Source organism: Oryzias latipes, chromosome 12 (genome assembly GCF_002234675.1).
Source record: "Oryzias latipes chromosome 12, ASM223467v1".
Taxonomy (NCBI): Eukaryota; Metazoa; Chordata; class Actinopteri; order Beloniformes; family Adrianichthyidae; genus Oryzias; species Oryzias latipes.
This window is the reverse complement of record NC_019870.2, coordinates 29589210-29615256: the sequence shown is the minus strand read 5'-3', so window position 1 is coordinate 29615256 and position 26047 is coordinate 29589210. Positions and strand designations below refer to the sequence as shown.

Genomic DNA, 26047 nt, shown 5'->3' with positions numbered 1-26047 from the left:
TCAAGCACAAACTTGACTTCTCTTGCATTTCAGTTGCATTAAAGACATTAAATATCTGTTGATGCATTTTGGCTTTTGCTGTGTGGGCAAAGGTAGCTTGAATTTGTCGGCAGCAGCAGATAGAAATAAGAGTTTAGCGTTAAACGCAGGCAGCAGTTTCACACCTCTCAGCAGGTCTAGATGGCAGCTTCAGGCTACGGCAAGAATTCTGCTTTTCAGTTGGATTAACCAGAGCTGGATTAGAAGAAACACCTCCCTTTGGAATCAAAACTGCAGTGTGAAATAAATATTTCCTCTCTTAGATTCAGGGAATGTAAGGGATAATGCCTGACAAGTGTCCATTATCAGAAATTAAGGGTCGACGTGAAGCAGAGGACAGTTGTTTTCGTGAAGTCAGACTGTGGTTGAAAACTAGTTTATTGGTGTCACTGAGACATTTTCCATTCAAATGTTCGTCCTTAAACTGCTGATTACAGTATAGTTATTTATGTCTGTAATGACCTGAAAAACATGAAATGTTAAACCTGCTGGTGGGGTTACCACCACATTAAGTTCTCCGTGAGACGGAACCACCTTTAGACACCACAGTGACAACACGCTGACCTAGATTGTGCGCTCCAGACACCAAAACAGTTTGGGGTTTTAGGTGTTTTATTACAAGTCTGACCAATTGAGCTTGGCCCCTCGCTGAATGGGAGGAGGATAAAAATCATGGCATTGAACAGTTTTTATGGGGCGGGGTGACTGCAGATTTTGCTCATTTTTTTCAAACCCTAAAATGCAGTTTTCGTTTTTAATAAATACTGTTTTCTAATTCCAAAGCTGCAAAAAAGAAGTGGTACAACTGAATTTGGTACATACTTGTGTAGGGCTTTACTACCTTCTAGAAGGCCCAAAGGACTTTACAGTCACAGTCCCATTCACCCTTCAGCACCTACTAATGCAAATATGCATCAAACTGTAATTATCTTGGCATCAACTTGAAAGCAAAAAAATGAACTCGGATAGCAAGAGGTTAACCCATTCACACACATGGCGACTCCGCTGCCAAATCGTCCAAACAGCTTGTGTTGCTGCTGAATTGCTGATCTTGATGGAATCCATGCAAAATTCTACCTTTAGACATTTGGAGGGAGGCCTGATTCTTTCTCTAAACCTAAGGTCAAGTACCCTATGACAGGGAATGACAGAGAAAAGCTGCATTGAAGACGACACCCCCAAAAGATAGTTTCCTCCATTCATTATTATCCTCAGATTTGCAGTGAAGGTTTGTGAGACAATGTGGCTGACAGCTCTCTGCTCTCAAGATTCAAAACAGATTGTGTTCCAAATCTGTAGTCTCAGGCCACTGCCAGAAGGCCTGCCATGTCTGACCCTCCCCGTCTGGCCAGTTCATTCTGGTGTCAGCAACATATGCACTGACGCTGAACATGTGGAGGAACACTATGTTCGATGATGACTCCATGTTCTACTCATGGAGGTTGGATCACAAGGCGACGGGGGTTAAAATAAGACACAAAGAAGTCTGCTAATTTCCACCCCAGCATCTTTTGATGGAGGAAGAATAAAGTCATGGTTATATCTTGGTTATGTCGTGCTTTCATAAGCCTTTCAGAGTAAACTATCTCCATATGTGTGATAATACATTGCAAGTTGTTCAGAAAAATTCAACTGGACAAAATTTCGGGTTTGAAAATGTTCACCTCTCATCCGAGCGGCTTTCTATCCAACTGGTGTTGAGCCAGAGATAGATAGATCTCCTCATCACTGGAGTTTCCGTCCTTACATGGCCAACCGTCCCCTAATGGCCGAGTCCTTGACCCCCGTGTCACTGAGTTTCATCACCTGTCTTGGGTTACACCTCTGGATAACGATGCCTATTGTCATGAGTACAGTATGCTTGTGCAGTAATTTCCAAAACAGGATTGTAAATGGATGAAAGGTCGAGTCTCAGTCCAGCCACCTCTATTTAAGGAAGGATTTTTTTATTTTTACAAAGATGGTTTTCTCGACTCCTCTCTGAAACCAACTGTATTCCAGACTCAACAAAGTGGGTGACAAAGTGCAGACTCTTCCTGGAAGGGGCTGTTCCTCACTATGTGACATCACAATGCAAGGACCCGGTCTTTTTCCTGGATTGGGAGGGGCGGGTGCTCAGAGAGCAGGTTCTCTCTATCTGTCTGTCTGACTGTCTCTCTCTCTCTCTCTCTCTCTCTCTCTCTCTCTATCTCTATCTCTCTATCCATGTGGTGTGTATGTGTTTAGGTGGGAGGAAGGGTTTCTCTGGAAGACTGCAGTGTAATTTTCAGCACTTATTTAGATTGTTTTCCAGCTCTTCCTCAGTCGTATTGGACTCTATTATTTGGCTGAAGCCATCTATTCCCAGTTGAGAATGAAGCTCTAGTGCTCTGAGTCGGCCTGGATTTATCGGCTGGGTCAACGAGCAGGAATGAATCCACCAGACGCACTTTGAAATCTCTTCTCACAGACAAGAGAGGGTGTGTGTTAGCACTGCTTGGTTTCTGTCTGCCGAACATTTTCTTTAATTCTTTTCTGATGTTATGTTGCTCCTTCAAAAAACATAAAAATTTCAAAATGCTTTTCTTCACATTTGTTTCTTATTTTTTAAGTCACTCTTTTTATTCTGTGTGCTCTTTAGTATTTGAATGTATGTGTTTATTTTTACCATGTTCAGAGTTGCGCTGGCTTTGTTTTTTCATAACTCGATTTTTGTTTGTTTCCTTCATTACCTTTGCTTCTAAGTTGTGACATTTCTATTACTTGTGACCAAATCGTGGATACCTTGTTAAAGTATTGCTCCATACTTTACCTTTAAGAGTACTCCATAGGTTGTGTTCAAGACTGCCCAAACCTAGTCCTAGAGATCTCCCAGCTGCTTTTGCAGCTCTCGCTACACCGCTCGCTGCTGATTAGCTCACTCACACCTGACTCACACCTGATCCAAGCATTCGGTGACAAGAAGTGCAGAGAGAAAAGCCAAGAACCCCCCTGGACAGAGAGGAGGATTTAGAGGTCATGTGGTCAGACTACACTAAGTGGAATCATAAAGCTTTGGTGGTGCTTTTCCTGAGCTCCCTGGCAAGACCAAGAGCCGGGGCTCACATCACATCTTAGCCTGGGGGCGTCTGTGTCCCTGAGGTGGGGGTTCTGGTCCTTGCTCTCGAGCGCTGGGCCTCTTTGAAACTCCAACAGCAAGTTGGCCTGGTTGGGCCCTGTTTGTAACACTCTCTGGGGACCCCCACTTCTCTTGGGTCTCCTCCTCCTGGGTGGGAGTGGGCCAGGAGGAGATTTAACCAGAAGAACGACCCGTACTTGTTTGACTATGATCAGAACTTCCTGCAGTATAACTTAAAATGCCGCTAACTTTCTGAAGGTGTCCCAGATATTAGTTTTATACCATGCTCTGTGTGGATACTCCATTCTGATTGGCTGCAGGGAGTGGATTATAAAATGATAATCCACAATGCACTCCTAAAACAGAAGTTCTGGTCACACAGCCCAAATGTAAATGATTGCATTGGCCTTAATTCCATTTGGTTACCCAACAACAGAAACTTGTAACATAGGTGGACAGACGTGATTCAACAGTTTATCACAACACCAGCCGTTAAAGTTTCCTTTGACCTGTTTGGTGAATTTGATCATTTTGAAGACTGAGATGCAGCAGAAGAGACAATAAGAAAGAGGAGAAGAGACACAAGGAGGTGACACCACCTTAGACTCTGGACTTTGTTTCTCTGAAACAAACCTTTGGGGTAAAAAAAAGCGCTAAGAGGTGAACCTTCCCTCCGAACTGATCTGTTGTAGAACGTTTCATGACGTTCAGCATACGTACCACTTCCCTCTGCTAGAGGCTCTGCACCCGTTACCATGACAACACATCGCACAGTGTATCAAATAGTTGTGAAAAAATGGTTGAACCTAAACAATAACAAGGTTAAAGTACTAATAATTGATGTGACATGTTTTGTTTTTGTTAGTGACCCTTCGAGGTGTCCATTATCAGAAATGAACAGATTTGGTGGAAGCAGCCGACCTCCTCTTGGCGTCAGACGGTTCAGGCTTTGGCATCGTCCATTCATTTCTAATAATGGACACCTTGTCGGGCATCATCCCTTACACACTGAACATGCTGCATTCTCACTCAGTGTGAAAATGTACAGCTGTAAACTGAACATTAATTTACTAATTTTAGAATATTCACAGCTCAACTGCTGGTTGTTGGTTTTGTCTCCTGAATCTTTTCATGGTTTGTTTGTAACTTTTAGGCTTTCGTTCTATATCTTCTTTATGAAATGAAAGTCATAGGTTGATGAGCTGCTTTTGTTCAGATGTGTTTTGTCGTTGAACTTCTCTGTTGTTCTACTGCTTTTTCTGCTTGTCTGTGATCTTTATCACTTCCTTTTTCTCCTTTCTTTTCTCTTTCATTCTTCTGTTTCCTATCTGCTCATCTCATCTGTCGCTTGCTCTTTTCCTTTGCTTTGTCCCGCGTTCTTGCCTGTCATCTCCCTCCAACCACATCTTTCCTTTACCCCCCCCTCTCCCTTTCCCTCCCTCTCTCCTGGAATCTAACAGAGCCCCCTCCCAGCCAGAGTATATCTGCCCTCACAACTCCTCTTCCGTCCTCTCCTTCTGGCACCCCTTTGACTTATTCCTCCTCCTCTGATCCCCCACCAGTGTCCCCAAGCCCGGGCGTTGCCCTTCCCTCTGCCCCCCGTGACCTGGTCCCTGTCCTAGTGTCCAGCCGATTTGTCCGACTGAGCTGGAGACCACCAGAGGAGACCGGGGGAGGGGTCCAGACCTATGGCATTTATTATTCCCAGGACGGAGTTGAGAGGTAAAACCATCATCTAAAGCCTGTTTTGCCTCCTGCAGCTGTGTTTACATCTGAAAGCCTGTTTAAGTGAGCTGAAGGAAAATTCCCTTTGGAAAAGTGTTAGCAAAATCTTTTTCCCCAAACATCAAAGATTTGCAAATAAAAAAAGAAGAAGAAAAAGCTGAAGTTCACAAAATGCAAATGGATTGTGAAGCTGGAACAGATGCTGAGGTTGATCTTGTGTTGAGGTTTACTGTTCTGGTGTGAAGTCGTCCATGAGTTCATGATGAAACACCTGTGATGTAGATCTGCATTAGCGTGACATGCAACCGTCTTCTGTCTTTTACATTATTAACACATATGCAAGTCCTACGCAGGGAAAAAAAACAGGTTGTTCTCATCTGGTTCATGTAGAATTTAACATAAATCTGGCAAATTACTGAGATACTGATGAGAAAACTGATTTCTTCTAACTTAAGAAAACTGCTCAGGGTGCTGAAAAAGTGAAATGCCTGCATGTGGTGACCTAAAATCCTGTTTAGTGGGGCAAACTTGCATTCAAACTCCCCTTTTAACAGTTCACTATAAAAGTTGTGTAGAGTTGTGTAAAGCTGCACACAAACATGATGTCAAACACAGCAGCAGCCTCTTCATTAAAGTTCTGCTTCACATAGCAGCTCTGAGAACAGCGGATAAAAAGGCAAATGCTCTGCCAGCGTTAGACGCTGACCGCCTAAAGTGGCATCTCCACAGGCTTTCAAGCTTTGTTACCTCGGGGACAACACGGGTCTGCAGAGATTTCGGGCTCCGGCTCCCTGGAAAAAGAGCCGATGAAGTTCTGTCTTAAAACGATAAAAGAAGGAGATTCTGTCAGTTTTAATGATTTAGAGGAAGAGCAGAGGCAGAGCTTTTGTCAGTTCTAATGGCTTAAAGAAAAATACAGAGATTGCTTTTGGCAGCGCTGGTAACTTTCAGAAAATAAGAAAAGAGTCTCACTAAGGGAAACAGTGAAAAGGACAATTGAAGATGAAATAAAGGGGCGGAGCTGACGTTTGTTCTCTGTGTTTTAATCATGTCGAGAACATATTCAGACAGTAAAACAGAGAAACAATGGAAATTTAGGAAAGGGTTTAAGGACATGAAAACCTTTTTTAATTTGGTCATTGAGTCAATAAATGCATCAGCTTGGGGTAATTTTCACAGCTGTATGTTAAGTGTACTCCTACGTTTTGGCAAAATATTCAATGTCTTTAAAAAAACTGTCACACCTGTAGATGCAGCAGTGATTTCAAACCGTTATGTGCTAAACTGATGGAATGTCTATATGATGGAACTCAGTAACTGCAAATCAAGGCGTTGCCTTTAATTTGTCATAAACCATAGTTTCATCCAGGATTTGTCTATCAGAGTTAAAAGAGACAGCAGGAAGACCAAAGAGGAGGTTCATGAAGGTGATTGGTGTGAGTGAGGGGGATGTAGAGTGGAGGGATGAAGATGAATCCTAAAGGGAGCCGCTGAAAGAAAAAGAGGGAAAACTGCCTAAACATAAACCTATTTTAAACTTAAATCCATCCATCCATAAATCCATCATCCATCCGTCCATCCTTCCATCCATAAATCCATCATCCATCCATCCGTCCATCCATCCATAAATCCATCCGACTCTTCTTTAACATGTAAATACACAAAAGGAAAATATTAAAAAACAAATATTTTTGTCAAAAAGCATAAGAAGATATTTAGACTGTATGATGCATCAAACACTAAAACAGTTTTAATTAAAAATCCTTCTTCTGGTCTGATCATTTTCCTCAAAACCACACACCTTTATGTTCCAGTGGCAGAATAACAAAGGAGTGAGTCATATTATCAATAACTGCTCTTCCTCTCAGGCTTCCTCTGTTTTTTTTGGCACGTTGCCGCAGAAGTTTGGTGATTCTCTGCAGGCCCTCCAAAAGCAGTCAAACTGTGCTGAATGGTGCCGTAGCTTCAGAGGTGCTTTTAGTAAGACGGTTCTGATCAGCGCAGGACTTTGACTGAACCTGTTGCTTCACATTCAAGTTTAAATGAAGAATAAACAGATTTATCAGCACAAGCACAGACGATAAAATCCATCTCCTTTTTTCTTTTCCTGTGGTCATGGACAGTCATATTTATTGCTGTTAGCCTTCTCCAGGCCAAAAAAGCTGGAGAGATTATAAGAATCAACCATGAAGGCCAAATAATATCTGCCCTAAAATATAACAAGCTCATTTGTAATGTCCCAAAAGTAACCTGATCTTAGCATTCACCAGTGTACCAAACATCAGAGGTTTTTCAGCTGTAATATCTGTGTCATTTATATCTTAAAATAATATAATAGGGGTTGAAGGGGAAATCTGTGTTTCTTCCATTTAGAAACCCTGGGTTTCTGGCTAGAAAACAGAGGAGGAACTCTTTCCTCCCTGGGGGGCTGAGAATTTCAGTAGAAGACTTTGACACTAGAGAGGGACTTAATGGTGGAATTGCAGTGCATAAATCCGTCTTTACAACTGAAAGTGTAGGGAAAAAATGTGGCTGTAAACTAGAGATAAAGTGAGTGTCAAAGTCATCCTTCATCAGAGGCTTTTGACCCCACCAGAGGAGGATGTGCTGAGGGCCACACTCTTTTTAGGGTTTGGGTCCAATGTTCCCTCAGAGCAAAGTGTCACTGCCAGTCCAAATCAACATGTTTGGCTTCAAGAAGCAGCCGTATGAGAACTGTAGGCACAGTGCTGGCCTCAAAAAACGACAGGAGAGACGAACATTTAGAACATTCATTGGGTAGTGTTTTAAAAACCAGGAAACTCATTTCAAAATCTATAAAAGCAGTTCCTGTCAGTGGTGAAATTTCAAGTGTATTTTGATGGACTATCATCAGTGAAATCTGAGTTCATTTAAAGCTTCCTGCATATTCAAAGAATCAAACCAGGAGTGACAAAAACATTCATTTACATGTAAGAATACCGTTGAAGAAAAGTTAGGCTTTGAGATGAACAGATGATCTGTTTCCAACACTCTGGCTGCTGTTTTTCATTTATGAGCTGCTTCTCCTTTTCCAATCTATCTGAATGGAAACCCATGATTTTACATCAGAAAGAAATGGTTACATTTTAATATTCCAAATAAAAATGCGATCTGTTAGGAGTTTAAACCCCAGAAGATTGAAGCGAGAACAATTTTGTATCTCATAAAATCTTGGAAGTTGTGTTTCCACTGTCACAGTTTTCCTTTTGATTTTTTCCAAATTCCAGTAGTGATTTGCTGTAGAGCTGATAACCTTTTGTTTTCTAATGTGTTAATTTGAATAATCATAAAATGTAAGTTTGTGCTTCCCTTTTTAAGAACACGGGTTTGTTGACGTTGTCAGTTTTTTTGTCTTTTCTCTTTGAATGAACAGCTTCCATCTTTTTAATGACCTGAAAACGACATGGTTCACATTTCTATCTCCTCCTCCACTGAAACCCTGTTATGTGCCGTGGATGCTGCAGTGGAAACATGGTAATGTTTGCAGCTGGGCTTGTGTCATCTGTGATCTGGTGATTAGTTATGAACTGTGAGGTTGAAGAGGTGCTCTGATCTGTGGATTAGCTTCAGGCTCAGAAGGATTACACAGATTACAGCTGATTACAGCTCCAACTATCTGCGCTGCAGGAACACAAAGAGCCTTTATGAATTAGAGGGGATTTAAAGCCTTGCTTTGAAATGTAACTTTTTCACAGCTGACTCACTCATGTTGGTCTTTGTTGTTGCAGAGAGCGCTCTGTGAACGTATCTGAACCAGAGTCCTTGGAGCTGACAGTCTCCAACCTGAAACCTGAGGAGAGCTACACCTTCAGGGTTGTTGCCTACAACGACATCGGGCCTGGAGAAAGCTCAGCAGCCCTAAAGATCACCACCAAACCAGACCGTGAGACTCACCCACAACCAACACAAGATCCAGCACTACACACTTAAGATCCCTCTCCTTCTGAGAAAACACTGTACCAAGTCTCCTGATCCTTTTCTTTGAACTAAGAACAACTCTTCCATGACTTTTCAAACTCTTATGTGTCTGAGGTGATGATTGGGTGAAAAGAAAAGTCACAGAAACACAGTTCAGGTCAGAGGCCATCATGGAAAAAGGTTCCTGTTGATCATAAAACATGTTTTTTTTCCACACATGGAGGTTTGTTCATGTTCAGAACATGGTGTGGTTTGGCTTCACCGACTGGTTAAACGATCAAAATGCTAAGAAAATTCTGCAAAAACATTATTGACTCAGTTTACAGTAGATGAAACAAAGTTTGACATTTTCTGTTTTTAAGAAGCAGACAAAGGAGATGCCAGGACCAGCATGACTGAGGCAGTTCCACTAGAACTCAGAGAGTCAGACTAAAACTCAGCTCATCTAGAAACCTGATGGTTCATTAATTTTCAATCTATCGCTGACGAGGCTGAGTCGTCGGGTTCAGCTCGCTTTCATTAAGATTACATTTGCATGAAACTAACTAGAATGTTTTCCTGATTATGTTTAGCAGCAAAACAATCACTGGTTGCCTGGGATTATTATTGTTTTCCATTAATTACTTTTTTCATTTATGCATTAGCCAGTTTCATCATTTAAAAAACATTTTGGTTTGTGACTTTATTAAGCTGCAGTCCAAAAAATAAAAAATAAAATAAAAATAATTATATATATATAAACACATACACAGTATAAACAGATATTTTTTATTTTTTTATTGGAATGGAAAAAAACTAAGTCAGTCATTAATGCTACTCATCAGGATGAGAACCACTCATTCAGACATGCGGATAAAACTGATCTCAAACAGGAGTGTAGTGCTACCTGTGCCAGGTTTACCTGGACGTTTATGCCCAAAGTATTATCTCCTGTCTCTGCCACTGTTACCAGTCACTTGTAGAAACGTAGGGAAAGTGTGGTTACAGAACTATGGAAGCTCCTCTGTAGCATGAAGCTCATGGTTGGTGAGAAGCATGAAAACCTGCAGAAAAAGATGCTCCAAGTTCCTAAAAATGATTTATCGTTGAAATGCTGGGACTTTTGTCTGCTGAAAATGGTTTTATTTGGTCAGAGATCTTCAGAAATAGGAAGTAGAATCTCAGTCCACCTAAAGTCAGTTTAACTAAGCTGGAACCAATCTGGGAATTTTGTGACCCTGATCCATTGAGACTAAGTTTAACAGAATCTCAGGTGAAATGAGACCTGTTTTTGTTTTGCATGTGAAGGTCAAGCAAAAAGCAACAACCTGAACCCTCAGTTTCAGACGGTTGCACTGTGTTTGACTTTGCACTGCAAAAAATAAAAACAATTATGTTGAAGATGCTGAAGTTCTCCTTTGGAAACGCTGAACAACATTATGAACATTGTCCCATCATCAGTGTCACAGAAAAATATCAGAAATGGATTCTGTGGTCCATTGGATTTGTGGTAAAATACACATCATTTTATTTTTAAGAAAAAACGGGTCTGGGTTCTGATGGGCAAGTACCAACTTACAATGCTAACCCAAAGAAGTCTATTGAGGAATTATTTTCCGGGTTAAAAATCCCTCTCCAATCATCTACTGATCTATTTCCAAAGCGTTCCCAGTGGTTTTGTAATGATGACGATGTCGTTTTTAGCCCAGATCTAAAAACCTGCATCGTCTTCTTGGACATAGTTTCTGCAGAGCGGCAGGAGTTTATTAGAGAGTCATCGCTAAATTGTGGCGCGGAAGTAATTCCCCGCTGATATCCTATTACTTATTTATTTACACTCTCTCCTGGTAGCTTACAGCCCCTCATACCCCCAACCTAACATTATGCAACAAAAACAGCAGCAACATCAGATCCATCCATCGGTCCGGTTCTGATCCAGATTCCAGCTCAGAGCAGGAAAACAAAGACGTTCATGGATCTGTTGGTCTGCAGGTGGATGATCAGAAAGGGGCGGAGCTGGGAGACTGTGGCCCCACCCATTAATGTTTCTACATCATAACTCTGAGCTTTTTTAAAAAAAACATTTTTGTCTGTTCCTGATTCATTATGTGAATAAAGAAATACTCAGAAAAAACAATTCCTTTATAAAAGTCTTCCATGAGAAAAGATCACAATGATTACATAAATAATGGAATGTTGCTCAAATAACAGCAATAATAGGTTGTTGTGCTTCATGAGTGTTTGTGAGATTAACAAGTGTGTGTCTTTCTACAGTTGAGGTCCCCAGCAGGGTGGAGTCTCTTCGAGCTTTGGCCCTTTCTCCAACATCCATACAGGTGAACTGGGAGCCCCCCAGCCATCCCAACGGCCCCATTCTAGGCTATAGACTGCTTTGGACGGAGAGCCCATCTGGCAAAGAACAGGTCAGCAAATTAGTCATGAAGGCATGTGGGGGTTATCATAAATCTTTGTGCACAGTCATGCCTCTACTGTAATGACGTGGAATCACTGTTGATCTGCTGTGTTTAGAGCGTGGAGGTGGGTGGGCTCACCTACAAGATGGATGGACTCAACAGGTTCACGGAATATACCGTTCGTGTTTTGGCAATCAATCGCTACGGACCAGGAGTCGCCTCCGAGGCCATCGGTGTCACCACCCACTCAGATGGTGAGCTCCTCCTTAACTCCAACTGATGGCTTAATTATGACCCCAGATTCCAGTTCATCGTGTGATGTCAATCCCCTTGGCTTTACTGTAGTTAGACATTTGAACGAACAGGCAGCCTGTTGGGCTTTTAGTCTGGCCATGTTGAAACATTCAGCATCGATGTTATATCAGCATCGATATATATATATATATATATATATATATATATATATATATATATATATATATATATATATATATATATATATATATATATATATATATATATATACATATATATATATATATATATATATGTATATATATATATATATATATATATATATGCAAGAGTTTGTGTAGTTTGGTGTGAATTCTTTTGAGTTGAAAAACTGGAATACACACTTTTATCTGCAGTCTGCAGATAAAAACTGTATGTGTACTTTCATGATGTCTGATTCTTTCCAGCACTAAAGGTCTGTGCATGGCTTTTATATGGTCAGAATAATTCTAAACTATAAAAAAGTGAATTTATTTTCAAATACACAATCTCACCATTGTAATGGTATTTCAACATTACTGAAGTAGATTATCCCCGGGGGTGTAGTTTAAAGGTGAACACCTTGTTTCATTGGTGGTTACTATTTAGACTCTCACTGGTCATCTGGAAATCACTCCACCACTGTTCCAGTCAGACGTTTCATCAAACAAACTTTAACCGCTAGGACAGCATCACACAGCCACTACGTACATTTAGCGCATATTTCACGGATGATAATTGGCCGTACGTGGATATATGTTAAATTTTAAAGACCTGTCGGCCGAAACCATCGATGGACATCTGAGCACATCGATGAATGAAGAACACAAGAAACACGTATGAATTATGTAAATGACCCATGTAACACCAAAGAACGACATTTCATACGTGGAAAATGTACAAAATGTACGTAGCGGTTATGTGACACAACCTTCAATTAGGCCATTTTCATTACAGATCAGCCATCGGCCACATTGTTCCTGCATTAGCTTCAAAATAGGTGAGATTTAAAATGTGTTACTACAATCCAACTATGGGAAAACAATGATAACTCTATTATCAGCAATGTCTTCTTAGAATGAAAAATGCTAAAATAATAAAGAGCAACAAATCAAAATACAGCCTGCTGCCTAAAGAGTTGCTAGACCAGGTTCTCCCTCTCAGCGTGCACGTTTGTGTGTTTGAGACAGAGAACGTGGAGCAGCGAGTAACAGAAGGACACTCTTTAGCTCTGCTCACGGATGTGTCAGGAGTTTCATTAGGAAACGGGGGGGTCTTTAATTAACCCGGGAGAGGCTTCATTTTAGCCTCTCAGACTGACACATTAATGGAGTCTGAGCAGAGCCGCTCTCTCGTTCTTTCTGACCCCTTTACTCAGCAACTTCCACCGACACAAAGCAACCCTAACTAACCACTGTCCTCAGCTCCGCATGGAGCCCAAACCCCCCAGACTCACCAGAAGTCAACACATCCGCATCATAATATTGAGACAAACACACACATATGTGCACAAACTAAAGCTACCAAAGGGTTGCTTGTTATGTCATTTGATAGAATATCAGACCATTGTGATCAAAAAGTGTATTCATATTAGGGAAATCCCATAATGGCAATGCAAAATTAGCCTGCCTACAGCTAATGCTGTACTTTGAACATCTGTCCATCTACATTATTTCTATGCAAAAGTTGAAAGGAAATAGAAATTAAAGTAAAGGACACCTTTACTGTCGGGGAATCTTGTGCTCCTAAACGATCTTAATCTTGTGTTTGTATGCAGTTCTCCTTTTCGTTGATTGCATCTCCCTCTAGTGGGAATGAATGAAATCTTTAAAGTCATGGTTGAATGTAGCTGAGTCATTCCTGATAAAGAAACCTTCATCTTTTCCACACAGCCTGACGGGGAACAGAAAACAGCTTCCTCCACTTAAATCTAGACCTCCGTTAGATGAACATGTTTGATAGAACGAGTCTTCTCTCCTTTCTGTCTGCTAAATGTCAAGTATCATGCCCTCTTCAGAAGACACTTAACCTTTTTCATGCTTTTCTTCTATGTGTCTGCAGATGTGGCAACTGCACAACTGTTTGTTAGAGTCTACATCGCGATAAGTTAAAACAGTTTGTCAGTGTGGAACGCAGAACCGCGAACTCATGCTCCTAAAATGTTAACTATGTTCAATAGTTTGCACAGCAGCTCCTTCAGAATGGGTCTAAGCTGTCACACATCATTGGGAACAGCTATAGATGTGTTTGAGACGACATGACACGTCTTTACTGTTTGCAGAGAACATGTGTGCAAATGTTACAATCATGTTCCGAGCGAGTGCAACACAAAAGCAGAGTTGTGTGATTCACACGACACTCAATATTACGCACCGATGTGAGTTTTTTTATTCCCAGAACTCACAGTGAAACATAAGCAAGTGCTGCCTTAAAATGCTGGATGGATGCAGATTTTAATGTTGTGCTTTACATAACATAAAATGTGTTACCAGAAAGATGATTAAACCTAAAAAACAACAAATAACAAAAGTAGTTGTTAGAAAACTAAGGATGAAGATTTTGTCTGTTATTTGACCCCCTAATGAATGATGTCCGCCTCACATCACTGTGACCAAAGAATCCACACAAGGTAGGTAAACTCGCTAATGATCAATATTTCTGAAAGAGGGATGCATGATGTCATTGGAACAGATTCATCTTTCCAGAAGCAGAGAGAGCGATGCTGTCACCAGTGAACCTCCATAAAAAAGGCGGAGCGCTTGTCAGCCTGTAATCACCCCATAAAATGATGCACAACAACAAATGTGCAATTGCGCATTTACAGGCAGTTGCAAACTGACCTTATTGTGAATCTACCATCTGCATTTTGACGATAACACTCACTTGTGAGCTAATTGAATCGACAATAAAGCCCGCACAGCGACTGTTTCAACGGCTGTGTGTGTCGGAGCAGCTGAAGGAACAGATAAGCCGCTGATGCTTCATCATGCTTCTGATTGGACAGCAAATCAAGCCAAGACGGCCTGATTCTCAGCTGAACTTTACACTTTTCACTAGTTGCTGCACAGGCAGACATAAATCTGTCGTGTCTTCCAGCATTTTGTCAGTGTTCTTGTATTTCTGTTCATCGCTTTCAGTTTGGTGTCAGTTTTTATTTTTATGATTGAAGGTTTTCTGTTTTTGCCTCTCTTCCTGCATTGATGTTGTTTTTATGCACTTAAACTTATTAATCTAAACTTTGTGCCACTTCATCTAAAAATGTTATTTGATTTTTCAAACATCCTTTTATGTTATTGCTTTAATTTTCTGTCCGTTTTCTTGTTTTCTTTGTATTTCATTTGTTTTTCTGTTATTCTTTTTCAATGGACGTCCATGCGATCATTATTTTTATTTTTTTAACACCAGCAGCAGTCACGTTGTTGTCTAAATGCCAAACATTAAGCTCAACACTTTGAAAAAACAGTCCATGCCAAACAGCGAATGAAAGAAAGTCCGTGTAATGTGGCTCTGTTACAAGCCAGCTAATGCGTGGGACGTAAGCTGTGCAAATTTCAACTGTTGACAGTTCTCTTAGTGAAGCAGATGTTCCCATCCGTTTAAATGTTAATTATCAGCCTTTATGTGACTGTTTTTCTGTCTGCTCCTGTCCTAGTGCCCAGTGCGCCGCCACAGAACATCACCTTGGAAGTTGTCTTGTCTAGAGTAAGTCCAAAATATCTTACCTTAAAATGAGTGTGAAATATGTGGCCTGAGCTCAAACATGTTGTCGTGTCACACTGCAGTCTATTTACACAACACCTTGCACCTCTTTTAGGAGCCAAAGCGCTTCACAGTCACCATCCTATTCTGCCGTTCACTCACACCGTCATTCAGCGACTGATGGTGACAGAAACGCCATCAGAAGCAGCACATAAACGGCCGCTTCAGTCTGTGGACATCAAACTGCCATCAATCAACGTTATAAGTGCAAACTTGAACTGATGAATACAACACTGAGACGGGGGCGAAGTCAGAAAATTGATTCATAAGTTGCCATTTAAGTTTGCAGTGATTAGATTGAAAGAAGTGTAAATTAATGAAACAACGGTGTGATAAAACCTGTTTTAGCTGTCGTCTTAAAATCATATATCCATACGTTACTGCAAAGTTGCTGGTCAACCTCTGAAAAATCTGATTCAAATCAACTCAGAGCTCACCCATGGTGATAGAAATAGTTGTTATGAGTTGACATCATTTTTTACTATCAGGTTTATTAAGCAATAAATGAGAAAAAAAGTCCCACAAAAACTAGACACAGTAAATGTTATCTTTTTTCAGGGTCTAAATCCTTAAGCCTTTCATAGTAAACTATATCCACATTTATGATGAACCATTTTGTTTATGAAATATGAGTTGTTATTACAGCTCATTTTCATACCCAGAAGTAAGATGAGTCCATCTCTGAGGCTCCGCCTTTCTCTCCTTGTGGGCTCCACCCATTCCATGACATCATCATCATAGAGTCGGCCTCAGCAGCGTGTTTGTGTTTCTTCAATGAAAAACAAACAACATCTGAACTTTTGCAAAGATGGATGTTGTTCATATAAAGGAAAGAGTTTAGCCAATCACCGCTGGCTCCATGGGGGCCTGGGGGCGGGGCTGGCAGCGCAGACTCTTCCTGGAAGGGGCGGTTCCTCACTTTTTGAAATCACACTGTGAGGACCCGCTTGTTTTCAAGGATTGGGAGGGGCTGGTTTTTGGAGGAATAATCAGAAATGTGTGAAAGGATCAAAATACCACTATGGTTTTTTTTTGTGAGGAATGAACATTAGAAACACTGAAAATCCCCAAAAGTTGATTATAGATGGAATAGGCTCTTTAAAAGTTGTGATCAGATGCAAATTGCTCTAAAACATGTTGGAAGCTGGAACGGGGGATTTCTGACCCATTTTCAGAAATGCATTCAGTCATTGTGTTGGTGACGAGACGTGAAATGTTTGTTCAGGATGATTTCCCAAGATTCCTCACTGGATTCTGAGCTGATGACTGTTTGTTCTGACACGTGTCTGAACTGTGACATGACCATCACTCAGCAGTTGCTCTCCAGTGACATGACCTCGTTTCATTGATTGATGGGATCCTAACTCTATTATGCATTCTCCCCCTTTCATTTATGTTTCCCTTTCTCATCTATATCTAGCTGTTCCTGTGATTTATATCACAGAAACACTCCTCACTAGGGTCAAGGTTACTTTTTATCTTATCCTCTATTTGCCATTTTTTCTGCAGAAAAAGCAGATGTTTACTGTCCCAGCAGCAGTAGGTTGCAGAGTCTTTTGCTGATATAAAAATACATGCATTTCTTTTTAGAGATGAATATTCTCATGTGAAAATGTGACAATCATCAAGGAGCCATTCTCTCAATAAGGTAATAGTGAGCAATGATGGTGCAGAAGTTCTTTCAGACGTCTGGCTGAGGCCTAGATGAAGTTTCAAAGGTCCAGGAGAGTAAAGAGACAAATTCCAAACAGGGGGTTTCACACGTTTGTCACTAAGCAACAGGACAGAGAGAATGATGAATGCCTCATGTTAGAAGCTCATCATGTGCTTTCATGGAGAATAGGTTGATGCTGTCTGTGGAAAGTTGACCTCATTTAGATTCTGCCTGATTATTTTTCCCACACATCCCTCATAGTTCTCCACCTTTCGGTATTTAGATACAGCTTGATCAATCAGTGATGTCAGATCAGTTTGGACTCCATCTCCAAACAGAAAGAGGACAGAAACTGTGACTACATGCAGAAAAGCGCCTTCAATAGGCTGTATCCACACCCTGAACTCTGAACCGGATTTTTATTTGCACACTGGACATGTTGGCTGGTTTGGTGGGAGGGACCTTGGACACCCCAGCCAACAAACAGGAGGGGTCCACCAAATTTCAGGGCCACCTTTCAGCTCACTTTGTTGTCACACACAATACACACTCATAAATGCATATTAACAGGGAGGAGGGCTGCCTCTGCCCCATCCCTCATGGGGGGGGGGGGGGGGGGGCAGCTGGTGCAAAGGGGGTAAATGAGTGTCTTAACCGCTGGCTCATTGGACGCCTGCCGCTCATCCTGTCATTGTGATCATGTAACACACCTGCTCAGTCAGGTCCTCCCAATATTACCCCAGAGCCACATCCTGGGAGTTTCTACTTGTCCCAGCAAGACAGTTCATGCCGGGTCACGGGGTAAACTTACAGACCATCACCCAAAATCCTGACCTTTGATTGACGCCATGCCTCATCCGTCAACAACCCTCACTTGCTTCCACCAAGACTTTGCCTTACAGATGACCGTGTTGGATCATCTGAATGCTCTGCATCTCATCACTGCACATCCACTTCCTGACAGCAGCAGACTAAAGCCAACGATGGCTGAAAGAGCCCAATTCCTGCTCAACAGCTTCAAGTTCAATGGTTTATTTAGCTGAAAGTCTGCAGACGCTTTCAGACGGCACAGCGTGCTTGAAGGATTTAAACACTCATTACTGTGAGCTAAATGTTTCATCTTTTACTTAATATTTCAGCAAATGACTAAAGTAGGAGCGGACATCTCTAAGTACGCTCTATGTTTTTACACCAAAATATCTGAAAGCAGAAATAGTTTAAAGAAGCTTCTGGCAGTGCAGACAGAATCTCAACAGGCTGCAGAGCGGTGAAGAGTGTTACGGTCAGCAGAAAGGATTATGGAAACCTCAGTCCTCTTTATTCAGATCACTGTATCAAAGGGGCAGTCTGTCCTGGGCCGGGAAAATCTTTAAACATGCCCCTCATCCCACCAGGGATTGTTTGTCCCACATGCCTCTGGATCGAGCTTTCACACAGTTCGATGGATAACCACCAGGTTCTTTGTCAGGATTAAGAGTTTTCCCTAACAAAGAGAAGAACCACACAGGAGATGAGAATCTTCTGCAGAAGGAGAAGCCCGCCTGTCACTGAGGAGTTCTGCCCTCCCAGTGGATCCAGTCTGGTTTTATTGGTGGTAGGGGTTGATAAAATAACAGTGGGTCATTCAATCAAGCAGAACAGGAACATCATATCTTGTATAGTCAGCAGCAAGAACATCAGTGTTTCATTTTCTGGTGATTATAGTGTGTACACTAGTCACCAGGCGGCCACCGTGTGACCTCCAAACATGTCCAGGCGGCCACTGACCGCTGTCAAAAAATTGTCTGGTCGCTATAACATTCAAACTTTTTCTGAAAACCTCGGGGCCCGCCGCGTGGCGTGTAAAAACGTGACTGCCACCTCCCTATTACAAATGCCGCCACGCAGCCACCTGCAGATTTTGCTGATCAGTCAGGCTGCTGCAAGGAGCCCACACTTGTGATGTGAACAGAAGTGGGGGCTCCTACTGAGGTCCACATCCTGTGCCGTCTGCAAGATTTAGGTGGAGGTAAAAAAATGAAAAATCTCTCTGACCTGTCCGCTACTTCACCTTAACTTACCCTTATTATAGTATTTGCTACAAGCTGTCACCCACAGCATGCCAGTAGAATAAAAATTCACTCTACGGGCTCCCTGAGCGGTCTACGACATTAATATTCATTTGATATTATACAAACTGTGCGCCCCACACAGGTTTTCCCATAATTCACCTGTAATCACATGTGAGGGCAGTTGTGCCTAAGACCTTTTTAGATTAGAATCCTTCTCTTAGTTTCATCCTAAAGGATCATTTTCACAATCGATATGCCTTTTCAGGGAAAAACGTCTGATTGCATTTAGAACCTCAGATTTACATCATCAGAGGAGTTCTTCTTTCAGGAGCCAAACTTAAGGTCAATGGATCTGCGGTTCTGTTCCCTTCTGCGTTGTTGTTTTATTTAGGACTTCCTGTGAACTCCAGCATCATCTGAATAATCCTCTTTAACTGCCACACACCCACAGCTGTGCAGCTCTGTCGTGCACATGCATGCATGTCTATCAGTGTGTGTCGGTTCAGCCTGAGCCAGTTTCTCAGCAAGTCATTGCTGAAGAAGAAAATCTGTCTCCTTTGTCAAGTTTTGCTGTCAGACCAACTTTTCAGACAAATGTGACATTTCCTCAACTTTCCTCCAGTCGGCACAGAGTTGCTGTGAAAATGTGTTGAACGCTTGGTTGAACACGGCTCTGGAGGGTTTACTGTCTTGGGCTCTGGGGTCTTTGCCCTGAAATCTCCAGAGAGTCAAGTTTGGGTGACTGTCACTGACAGATTCTTATGAAATAGGTGTTTCTAGAAACAACCAGTTGAAGTGGTTTGCACTATTGTGTCCAGCAGCGGTTTAAAGAAGTACTTTTAAATGTGTAGAGAAAGTAAACATACTGGTTACTTTCTGCAAGAATCATTGCATCTAATAGATCTACAGTTTTAGCTTTTCATCCAAACCCTTTTAAAGATTTTAGTTTGACTTGATTTATCATGGAACAAGATTTTGTAGAGGTCACTGCAGCAACTAATACCCCCTGTGAAGCTGTGATTTGTTGGCATAATCCAAAAAAGGAAAATGTAGATTCACGGAAGCTTTACTGTTCCATCAGCAGCACGGAGAGTCTCTTATATACATCACACCCAGTGCTCTGTGCAAATAACTATGATTTGGTCTCTTCAGTTGTAAAGTCCTGCTGGGTTCATGTTGTTGCACACAACTGATAATGTGCCGTTCTTCTTACTGTAGGCACAGTAAAATGTTTCCGAGGTTTTTTCTTTTTTTGTAAAATGTGACATAAATTACTTGTTGCATACAAAAACATGGCATCTATGCAATTTTGCAAATGATTTTGAATTTTTATTTTCACGTTGCAGACTTTTTAAATGTTTGATCGTTTTCATTATATTTATTCTTCAGTCATTTTCTCTTCCTTCTGACCTCTTCCTTTGTGACTGTCTCTGCTATTTTGAGGGTTATTCAAGGTCCCCTCTTGTACTCCAACCAGGACAAAAAGTTGGACTTGCTTCCTTAAGCGACCACTGGAAGCTGCAGAAAAGAGCAATCTGTCATGACACCTACCGGTACATTATGGATTCTAGCTTTACTCCAAAAAAGAACCTTATTTACAGTCTGGTTTCTAAAAAAAAAGTCTTTATTATTTATAGCTTTTTTCCTATCAAGGACAAACGGTGGGGTGGATTTAAATCCGCTAGATTGCCGCCACATTATTACTTTTTCTGCTCGCTACGCTGAGTTACCGCCGGCTGTTCTGGTTACTATTGACCGATGGCGGGACAGGTCGCCACCCTGTCAAAGAATCCATGGAACTGGAGCTGGCGAAAGCCGACGCCCAGGGTCCAGCTGGACCGCGGGTGCCATGGTAGCGGGCTCCATCGCTGGCAGCCCGTCCAGGGTGTATCCCGCCTTTGCCCACCAGTAACTGGGACAGCCCCCGGCAACCCCGCAGCCCCAGCAGGTTAAGAAACTGGATGGAAGTTCAGGATGGAAATCCTTGCATCGAGCAGCCACGTTGGATTGATTTTTCTACCCTTTAACCATTGTGCTGTCCTAGGCACTTTAACATTGGGAGTGGGGTCATCTAGACCCACTAGACAGTGCTCTGAACCTTTTTTCTTCAATGATTTGTGATCTTCACTGGTGTCCATGGATTACATGAAATCTTTCCACCTTTATCCACCTTTGTCATGGTAGGGAGAACACGTCAATGGAAGGGGGGGGGGGGGGGGGGGGTCATCTAAGATAGCACAAGGGTTAATCCAGTCACTGAAAACGTCATGTAGCCAAAGTTGAATCCCTGATTCACCGTGCCAGATGCCCAAATCGCGCCACATGACCTCAGACCACATCTCTATATCGACTTAACACTCAAACTCAACAGTGCAATTCGTGTGGACATCCTACACTTACACATCACATGCACACACTGTGTGGGTAGCATTTGTGCAATTTCATGAAGCAGCCAGTAAACGTACCTTACTAACTGTGTAAAGGGACCGATACGTGATAAATACATCATAAGTCTGTGTGACTTACATTACCCTAAAGCAGTGTTTTTCAACCAGTGTGCCGCGCCACACTGGCCGTGGAGAAATTGCCCTCATTAACTGATCCAAAAATAATTTTCCATCGCCAGGAAATCAACTCTTTGTTCATCCAAACAGGCCCTGATAAAACACTGAGTAGTTAGGAATATAAAAGATCTTAAAATTACTTTTTCTTTGTGTTTATTTAATTCTATTAAAGACATTTTGATAAGAATCACGGTACCGCGATTTAGCTGCAGCTATAACTGTGTAAGGAAAAGTCCCGCCCCTTTAACTGTCTCCACCAATCATTCTTGAAGGCTTAATCACATGTTATCAGTCTGACCAATCAGAAGTGGTTAAAGTCTTCACTTCCTTGTTCTTAATTTGGCTGATAAAGTCGCTCAGTTCTAACAAAAATACCAGCTAAAGCTCGTCTTTAGCTGGTGGTTCATCTCTTAGAAAAAAACAGCCACAACTTCCTGCTTTTTCTGCCACAATTATCACAAAAATCCAGGTGAGATTGCGCGCGGGGTGGGGGGTGGGGGGTGGGGGGGGGGGGCTGTCGATCAATACAGACCATGAATTTCTGCTTCTTTTTTTTTGGATGCTGGTGTGCCGCGGGATTTTTGTCAGGGTTAAAGTGTGCCGTGGCTCAAAAAAGGTTGAAAAACACTGCCCTAAAGAATACTTCATGTTACACTTACCACATGCACAACAATGGTACGTTCCATGACAATCCTTAAGGTGGGCACACGGACCTGAAGGGACACACCTGTGCTACTTTAAAAATGTAGCCCCTCCTCTCTATGACCCCTTATGGGCCTGGACAAGCCCAGAAACCCGCAGCGCCAGTACAGGTCAACCCTCGATTGTGATTAAGACGTGAGGTGAAAACAGAAATAAAACAGAATGAAACAAACCACAAAAAAAAAAAAAATCCCCCGTGGCTGGTTGCTTGTGGTTTTGACTGTGCTGAATTTATGGACTTATAACTGAGTTTGCTGTTGTGTGAACAGAGTCAAATTGTTGTTTTTGGGACTGGGGCGTAAATTGTTGAACAAATCAAGCTGTGAAACCCTCCTGTCACACCTCTGGCACTGCTTTTCATTCAAAGGGTTTGTACTTATCTCACCAAAACAAAGCAGACCTATGCATTTATGCCGTCTGCTCAAAGCAAAACGCAGCCATGCTTGACTTGGTATGTATTCAGACTGCACACATTTAGTTCCCCAAAAGTGAAACAGATAATCGTTCCCCCCAATAATCCAGAACAGATTTTCAGTCCGAATACGCTAGGACCTGTAGTCGCTCTCAGACCCGTCCTTGGAGGTCTCCAATCGGACTGAGCTTCGGTTTGCTAAGAGATTGCTCAGTCTGAATACAATCTGTTCTCGGAGCGGAACAACTGAACCAAACGACCACCGTAGCCGGTGGTCAAGTGATGTAAACAGAGTAGAAAGGAAGGAACCGATGAGTTGTGGAGCGTTATAAACCGCTATAAAAGCATTTTACATGCTTTTCTGTGTCTCGTTACGTGGCACAAGCTGCTGTGACTTGGTCAGTTCTCATTGGACTTGGTCAGGACCAACGGACTATTCCAGTCTGAATACACCCTTAAAGTTTTTATCAGCCGTGTTTACAGGTTTGTATTTCGAGAACCCAAAGTTTGACAAATGAGATGAGAACTCATGCAATTGGCTTACAATTCGACCCTACTGTCATCTTCCACTTTTATCTTAATGAAAACTCCAAGAGTTTTGTTGAAGCTGAAGAAATCAAAATGTTTAAGAACCCAGGATTCATGCGTTTATCATATTAGTATAAATAAAGTCCGCCATGGAAACACTAATAGTGTGTCAGTTGTAATATGTTAAGCCCAAGCAGTTTTTTTCTGCATACACACTGTTGAATGTTATGTTACTGAGCAAATAAAGACATTTTGCCCTCTGTGTGATTGCTCCTTTTACCCAGAGGGCATACCACAAGTGTGTCCACACAACTACACACACAAATACATGCACTCACTGTCAATGTGATTGCAGCTCTCACCCAGAGGACAAGAACAAACAATCACAGATTGAATTCAGGGAGTGTTTACCCACCTGGTCCTCTGTGTGTGTGTTTAAAAGTGTGTGTCTGTGTGTGGTTGTGTGTGTGTGGTTGAGGTCATGGTGTGAATGAGGTGCTCTGTATGCAGCTCTCACACAGCTGCTCGCATACAGAAACACCAGAAAGCCACTTAAAATAGTCGTTGGTGGTCGTCATAGTAGAAGCAGAAGTAATAGTAGTAATTTTTTCAATATTTTAAATGTTTTATCACATGTACCAAAAGTACAATTATGAAGTTTCAGCCAGAAACACAAGTATTACAGTTGACTGTTGACATGGTACTACAGACACGGCATTGGCTTTAAAAACGTTTTCTTTCTGCTCTTTTTTCCATCTTGTCAATCAAAACTGTTTATGTTTATGTTAGGTAGAAAATAGAGAATAATCTTTTCAGGTTTCAGGTGCACGGCTAAGGACAGATGCTGCTATAAACTTTTCTTTCAGATACCATTTGCATTATCAGCCGCTTCCAAAATGAACTTTTGCTCAGCCGCTCAAACGGCTGCCAGCTTCTACTGTCTATGATTTCTCCATTATTATTGCAGCACGGAACAAAGATCATTAAGAATTGGGAGGATTATGGATTCTGGACTTGTTCACTGGAGCACCTGTTATTCTGCAGTAATTGTTGTGCAGATAATTGACCGGACTCAGTCAGGACACTCTGACAGCGCCTGGGTAACAAACTCCACAGGAAAACCACAGCTGCATCTGCAAAAATTGATCACAAAAATATAATATGTACACACATCTATAGGCAAAGAGAATAAATGTCCATATTGTCAGTTTCTGCAGAGGTCTTGAGAGCTGGTTACTGTGGTGTGAACGTATCTTAAGGAGTTTTTAATCTGAAATGTTGGGGTCACAGATTTTTAGTCTTTGTTAAACTTCAAGAAAGGAGAAAAGTAATAAGATTCTTTATAAGTGTGTTAAAAAAATACCAAATTATATGCAACTGTCAAAATTTTCAAAAAATCCTATTACACTTATTTTTTATTATTGATATTTGGGAGCATGCATTGCACATATATGGTTATGATCTGATTAATTATGAATCTGATTACTGCAGATTTAGTAGTGTCAGATCTATGTTTCTCTTCAGCGTGTGCAGGTGTTTGTCCTTCAGTGCCGTCTACTTTCTGCACTACAGGGTTGTTTAGGCTGCGCTCAGCACTGATTATTATCTGCGTTGCCTTCATCAGCTTTCTGCAGACCGCCCTGCATTTACCTTACATCCTTAGAGGGAAAATTCAAAACGAAGGAAGCTCTGGGCTTTTCTGAAGGCGCTGAATGAGGCCATGACTCCGCTTGTCCTGCTGCTCCACATTGTCAGCTGGCTGCTGAATACAAAGCAGCTGCAGGAGGGATTTCTATTCCTGACTCTGACATTTTCTCTTCTGCTTTGGTTAAAGATGTGTAGTGTCAGAAAAAAGTGTCAGTCCGGGGATTTACAAATTCACCTTCAAATTAACAGATGGAGTCTAAGTGGTACTGAACCTCTACATCCATAGAAACCATTTATTTTAGTCTGCATGAGAAAAATCTAACTGTATTACCTGACAGGACCAGTAGTGTTCTCATACCATAGATTTCTGTGTCTTCAGAAGGATCTATGACCTAGCCTGAGCTCTGACACCATTGTTTCACACACTGCATGCCAGACACACGATAAGCGGAAGGACGAATGGTTAGACATCAAGAGCAAAACAAAGAAGTCTGTCACACCTGACTGGCTTGTTTTCTTTGACACTAGGGTCTGTCTTATAGATAGAGCCAAACTCTGTTTGCTTGTTTGTTTTGAGAAAGAGACATAGGCACGTCAACTGTCTTGTTATTAACTTTAAAGCTTTGGAGAATCTTGCTCAGGGGCCACAGTCCTCTGGTCCCCTCTGAAAGCTGCATGGTGTGCCTAACTGTGCATAGAGAGGCCACAGCAAGGAGCAGAGCAATCACAAGAGCCAAACCAGCCATGCTTTGTGATGAAATATCGCTGGGCATAGTACAGATTGCACGTTGTGGCCCAAACATGTTTTGAGAAAATCTCCACTTAATGCCTTGGTCACACTCACCCAAAAATGGGGTTGACCTGTACAGGTGTTGCTGGTTTCTGGGTTGTCCATCCTCATAGAGGGTAACAGAGTCCAGGTGTCTCATGCAGTCACCTTAAGGGGTGTTACAAAAATGGAATGTAGTAAGTAAGTACTTTGTGAAGTAATTTGTAAGGATAATATAAGTTACACACACTGATGACGTACCGCTAATGCTGTCGTACGATATACTTTACACAGCACTTCACTCATTAGTAAGGTGTGCTCCATCCATCTATCTATCTATCTATCTATCTATCTATCTATCTATCTATCTATCTATCTATCTATCTATCTATCTATCTATCTATCTATCTATCTATCTATCTATCTATCTATCTATCTATCTATCTATCTATCTATCTATCTATCTATCTATCTATCTATCTATCCATCCATCCA

At 41.6% G+C, this 26047-nt stretch overlaps 1 protein-coding gene across 1 annotated transcript in view; it reads left to right on the top strand.

The window, feature by feature from the left end:
* Positions 1 to 26047, top strand: part of dcc (DCC netrin 1 receptor) — a 280927-nt gene that overhangs the window by 167295 nt on the left and 87585 nt on the right. The window contains exons 8-12 of the mRNA XM_011482137.3: positions 4699 to 4858; positions 8611 to 8765; positions 11054 to 11202; positions 11309 to 11447; positions 15119 to 15168. Of these exons, the coding sequence (XP_011480439.1) occupies positions 4699 to 4858; positions 8611 to 8765; positions 11054 to 11202; positions 11309 to 11447; positions 15119 to 15168 (653 nt within the window). The remainder of the gene's footprint in view (positions 1 to 4698; positions 4859 to 8610; positions 8766 to 11053; positions 11203 to 11308; positions 11448 to 15118; positions 15169 to 26047) is intronic.